A 5884-nucleotide genomic window follows, 5' to 3' on the forward strand; every position below is an offset into this window, starting at 1 on the left:
AGGTTGTGTGTTTAAACAGTTGAGAGTTTTGGTTGGATAATGGCACACTCACCCACATCTCAGTGACATCCCCATTCCCCAGCCCATGGAAAGCTCACAGGGATATCCTTTAGAACCCCACACACTCTGTGTCCCTATCTGCTTTGAGGATATGATACACTCAGCGTTTCCCAGCTCTAATCCTGAGCTGTTAGACCTGTTGGTGCTTAGACATGTCCTTTGATTGATTATAGCTTAAGTGTGCCACTAGAAACCAAAGCGTGGTAGTTATTTTAGCCCCATCTCTGCTATAGGAGTGAATTCCTCCTTGCAGAATCAGGCTAATCCACCCTCATACATATACATTCATTACACAGTAGGCTATCGTGTGTTGAATCATGGGGCACAATCCATATAGTTGCGACATCTTGACGGTCAAATACTGCGGTACTGTAGAAGGTTCCCTGCTTTGAAAACTTGATTTCATTTACATTTTTGTAATTTAGCAGACACTCTTATCCAGAGCAACTTGAGTGCATACATTTTCATACTGGTCCCCCTTGGGAATCAAACCCACAACCCTGGTGTTGCAAGGACCATGCTCTACCAACTGAGCTAACTGGGATTTCCTGTGTTATTTCTTCTAGGATAACCTCACAACCTACATTACGAGAAATACTTTATATATGTCTGTTTAGAGACTTGAGAAGTGTGTGTGTGTGTGTGTGTGTGTGTGTGTGTGTGTGTGTTATTCTGCGGGATTGTATGCAGTGAGCACTTCTAACAGTTGAACAGAATGGCAAACATGAGCCTCCAGGGGAATCTCAGGCTTCGTGAAATGCAAAAATGTCCCTGCTGCTGAATTCCCTTCTCTGTCATAATTTGCAGCTGTGCATACGTATGTGTGTGTGAGTTCATGTGAGTGACAGAAGGTGTGCCAGTACCCAGCGTGCACCAGCACATGTTCCTGAGATAAATGACTCCATTAGAGGCTGTAACTCAGATGGTGTGCATGGAGCTGTGTCTGTGCACAAGTACGACACGTGTGTTTTATAGACATGTCTGTTTTATTTTGTGCTGAATCACTAGGGGCTGGGCAGTATACTGTATTTTACGATATACCGATATTGATGCATGGACCGGTTTGGGTTTTTACAGATAATATATATATATAAACAGTATTTTAATGTTTGGTTTGTTAACCTCTTACATCTAGACGTTCGCTAGCGGAACACCTGCTCCAATATCCAATGATGGGCGTGGCGCGAAATACAAATTCCTCTAAAATCCGAAAACTTCCATTTTTCAAACATATGACTATTTTACAGCATTTTAAAGACAAGACTCTCGTTAATCTAACCACACTGTCCGATTTCAAAAAGGCTTTGCAACGAAAGCAAAACATTAGATTATGTCAGCAGAGTACCCAGCCAGAAATAATCAGACACCCATTTTTCAAGCTAGCATATAATGTCACAAAAAACAAAACCACAGCTAAATGCAGCACTAACCTTTGATGATCTTCATCAGATGACAACCCTAGGACATTATGTTATACAATGCATGCATGTTTTGTTCAATCAAGTTCATATTTATATCAAAAACCAGCTTTTTACATTAGCATGTGATGTTCAGAACTAGCATACCCCCGCAAACATCCGGTGAATTTACTAAATTACTCACGATAAACGTTCACAAAAAACATAACAATTATTTTAAGAATTATAGATACAGAACTCCTCTATGCACTCGATATGTCCGATTTTAAAATAGCTTTTCGGTGAAAGCACATTTTGCAATATTCTCAGTAGATAGCCAGCCATCACGGCTAGCCATTTAGACACCGACCAAGTTTAGCCCTGATCAAACTCCGATTTACTATTACAAAGTTTCATTACCTTTGTTGTCTTTGTCAGAATGCACTCCCAGGACTGCAACAATGTTGATGACAATGATGCTTTTTTAAACTTTGCCTCTTAATATAAATCCACTAGTGTTCTATAATTACACTATTAGTTTCTTACATCCAACCACTAGTTTGTCATTTCTTAGCAAGTTGGGCCTAAATTCTGTTATCTGCTAATTGTTAGGCGGTAATCGCTAGCTAGCTAATAAATGTACTGAGTAATTAGCTATACATCCTGCTAATACCAGTGACGGTATAGACCCGAAATCAGCATGTTTGTGTAACAGTATCTTGTAAATCAATGCAAGGATATGTTAGCTACATGAAGTTGCTAAGAGAAAATGTTCAATGTATCCAAAGATTATAGGGTCCCCTAGGAAACACTTATCAACACTTTGGTTCCTACCCTGTCACAATAACTCCTCCCTGGCATTTTCATTCATTGTCATGTCAAAAACACTGTATTGAAAGTGCCCACTATAATATTCTAACTATAGAATTAGAATAATTATTATTTCCATGATTCCAACAGTTCACCAGACGTGTTGTGCTCTAAATCGTGAAATCGCAATTGCAACATTTGGTTAAAAACAAGGCCTAGATTGTTTGCCCATATCGTGTCGCAGGAAATGTATGAAAATGCAGAAAATTATTTTAGGTTGAATTGAACAGTATAAAACAATCAGAATGGTGAAAGACTCATTGAAATCACTTAGAATGTATGTGTTTCCACCCTAGGGTCATGCACTACTCATAAAGCACATTTAGAATTTTATTATTAAAAATATAACCGTAATTTTGTTTTAAATATCGTGTTATGATATGTTGGTCATATTGCCCAGCCCTATGCACCACTAATTGGACAACCATCTCTTTAACTATGAGACTCAAGGAAAATATCACTCTCACTGTCTTTCTGTTTCGGTACCCCTCTTTTCTCTTCTAGCTTTCTCTTTCTCTCTAACATGAAAATCAATCTCTCTCTCTCACTCACTCACTCACTCACACACACACACACACACACACACACACGAAAATCTCTCTCTCTCACACACACACACACACACACGAAAATCTCTCTCTCTCACACACACACACACACACACACACGAAAATCTCTCTCTCTCTCACACACACACACACGAAAATCTCTCTCTCTCACACACACACACACACACACATGAAAATCTCCCTCTCTCTCTCACACACACATGAAAATCTCTCTGATGAGCTCAACTAGGTCTGTTTTTCTCACCCGGCCTAATTTTTCTGAATTACTGAGGAATAATGAAAAAACAGCTTGGCTCTCGGGAACCGACCAGCTACCCGGCAGATGTAGCAACCAGGAAAAATAGACCCAAGACAAAATATACCACCCCACATTCTCTCACTCAAAGTGAGTGAGCCAGCCAAATTTGAGTCTCATAATCAATATCATTTTACATTTGCCCTAGATACTCACCCTTCACTTGATGCTCAGTAATGCATTGGCTACATTAGCCATCCAGGTTTAATCTAGTTGACTCATTGACATAGTGCTGTACTGCTAAACACCCATGCTAAATGTGGTCTCACGTGAGTTGTGTGGTTAGGGGGCGTCACCATGTGAAGGGTGACCAAGCATTCAGAAGCACACCTCGGGCTACAGTCCCTAGAGGTCACAGGTCACTTTCAATATCGACTGTTGGACAGCTCTGAGGCGTAATATAAACCCTGCATCATTCCGCTGGTTGGAATGGGAATCCATATGTTAGGGTGTATTATACACTGAGTGCACAAAACATTAACAACACCTTCCTAATATTGAGTTGTAACCCCCCTTTGCCCTCAGAACAGCCTCATTTCATCAGGGCATGGACTCCACAAGGTATCGGAAGCGTTCCAAATGGACGCTGGGCCATGTTGACTCAATGCTTCCCACAGTTGTGTCTAGTTGATGTCCTATGGGTGATGGACCATTCTTGATAGACACGGGGAAACAGTTGTGTAAAAAAAACCCCAGCAGCGTTGCAGTTCTTAACACAAACCGTTGTCTGGCACCTACTACCATACCCCATTCAAAGGCACTTAAATCTTTTGTCTTGCCCGTTCACACTCTGAATGGCACACTTACACAATCCATGTGTCAATTGTATCAAGACTTAAGAATCCTTCTTTAACTTGTTTCCTTCCATTCATCAACACTGATTTTGAAGTTGATTTAACAAGTGACATCATTAAGGGATGATGGCTTTCACCTGGTCAGTCTCATGGTAAGAGCAGGTGTTCATAATGTTTTGTACACTGTGCATGTAGGCCTATCCATTCCTTGAGCGATACACTGTGTCTGCTGATTTGGATTGGACTTCAATTGGATTTAGATTTCCTTATTTGTTCACACACCAGATTCCTCCCATGCCAGAAGTCTGATGATGATGATGTAGCCTATAGCTGTTTGCTGTGTAAGTAATGACCTCACAACACAAATTAGCAGTTTATTCTCAAATAGTATTTTAGTTGAAATCTCATCTGCATTCATAATTGGACTTTGTGTTCGATGCCATGCGCCATCATATTTGACCCCTCATTTCTGTTTGATGCAGCTTTGATACACTTGTGTTGTCCAGTCATACACTCACCCTGAGTTTCACTGCTTCCAAGTTGCCCTGGACGTTTCTCTGAAGTGTCACTTTGTGAATGTCTTAGCAACAGTCGAGGCCTGGAGAAGACACATTAATATTCATAACCTCTCCAAAACGAGGGATGACAGCTTTGTGCTGTGCTGTGCTGCACTTGGCTGCCGAGGTGCAAAATTACAAAATGAGGGATGTCTGCTGTTTTCAAGGCCCCCTCTCTGATGCCACTCAGTTGCCTATATGAAGTAGTATGAGCTTTAGCGGAGTCATGAAAGAATATTAGCCAGACTGCTAATGTTGGAAGCCTAGTCACGGGCCATGGCTATAGGAAAGGTCCTCTTGAGTTGACAACTGAGGATAACACAACCTCTGGTGCTTGAATAGAAGAGGAGAGAGGTGGATGAAATACCAGTGGTTTATCTTTTATAGACTATTGTTCTGTGTGACAAATGGAATGCGCCCAAACCTGTTTCACCAATGTTGCTCCTCATTAGGTAACTGCCTAAACCAATATTCTCAGCAACTTTATTCAAATTCAATTGATGTGACCTTTAACCTTAAGCCTGTTGTTGTTTAACCTTTCCCAGGACAACATCAACGTGGACGAGGCAGCTCGGTTCCTGGTGGAGAACATCCTGCTGAATGACAAGGGCCTGCCATACGAGGAGAGCAACGGAGACCCCATCAAGCTCGACCAGGAGACAGTGGCTGCTGAGAGCAAGCCAGGCTGCTGCTAGCTCTGAGGACTCTGCATCCACCTTCTACTACTGCATCCACCTTCCTCCCACTTGATCGATCAATCAATCAATCAAATGTATTTATAAAGCCCTTTTTACATCTGCCGATGTCACAAAGTGCTATACAGAAACCCAGCCTAAAACTCCAAACAGCAAGCAATGCAGGTGTAGAAGCCGGTGGCTAGAAAAACACCCTAGAATGGAATGAACCTAGAAAGAAACCTAGTGAGGAACCAGGCTCTGAAGGGTGGCCAGTCCTCTTCTGGCTGTGCCCGGGTCGAGATTATAACAGGATAGCACCTCAGGCCAGCTCACACAGAGGGCCTAGAGGTCAGAGGACTGGGTCTCCTAGCCCCACCCCTCCCCCCTATGTCCATTAACCCTGGACCGCCTCAACACCCTTCAAACCTTAGCCGCCGTCTTCTGTATCTACTATCCCAACGGGCTGCTGTTCAGGAAGGGCGTGACCCTGAACCCCATATCCCACCCCAAGCTGCTCGTTCACTGGACTCATGCCCCCTGTCACAATGACCCTGCGGAAGGCTACTGTCCAGGAGTGGGTCTCGGCACACCCCCAGCCCACTGACAATTCACGCCGTGTAACTGTCTTGTTTCATAATGGTGACATGAGTTCTCTTTTTTCCATA

The 5884-nt window shown here is 42.5% G+C and overlaps 1 protein-coding gene across 2 annotated transcripts in view; it reads left to right on the forward strand.

Moving 5' to 3' along the window:
* The window catches only part of LOC106571778 (ras-related protein Rab-32), a 45419-nt gene extending 39894 nt beyond the window's left edge, over nt 1-5525 (forward strand). The window contains exons 3-4 of one of the 2 annotated variants that reach the window (XM_045695891.1): nt 4271-4326; nt 5088-5525. In XM_045695891.1, coding sequence (XP_045551847.1) covers nt 4271-4294 — 24 coding nt within the window. In that variant the 3' untranslated portion in view covers nt 4295-4326; nt 5088-5525. The remainder of the gene's footprint in view (nt 1-4270; nt 4327-5087) is intronic. The other variant, XM_014145231.2, reaches the window with a different exon arrangement.
* The last annotated feature ends 359 nt before the right edge of the window (nt 5526-5884 follow it).

The sequence above is a fragment of the Salmo salar genome, chromosome ssa15 (assembly GCF_905237065.1).
Source record: "Salmo salar chromosome ssa15, Ssal_v3.1, whole genome shotgun sequence".
Taxonomy (NCBI): domain Eukaryota; kingdom Metazoa; phylum Chordata; class Actinopteri; order Salmoniformes; family Salmonidae; genus Salmo; species Salmo salar.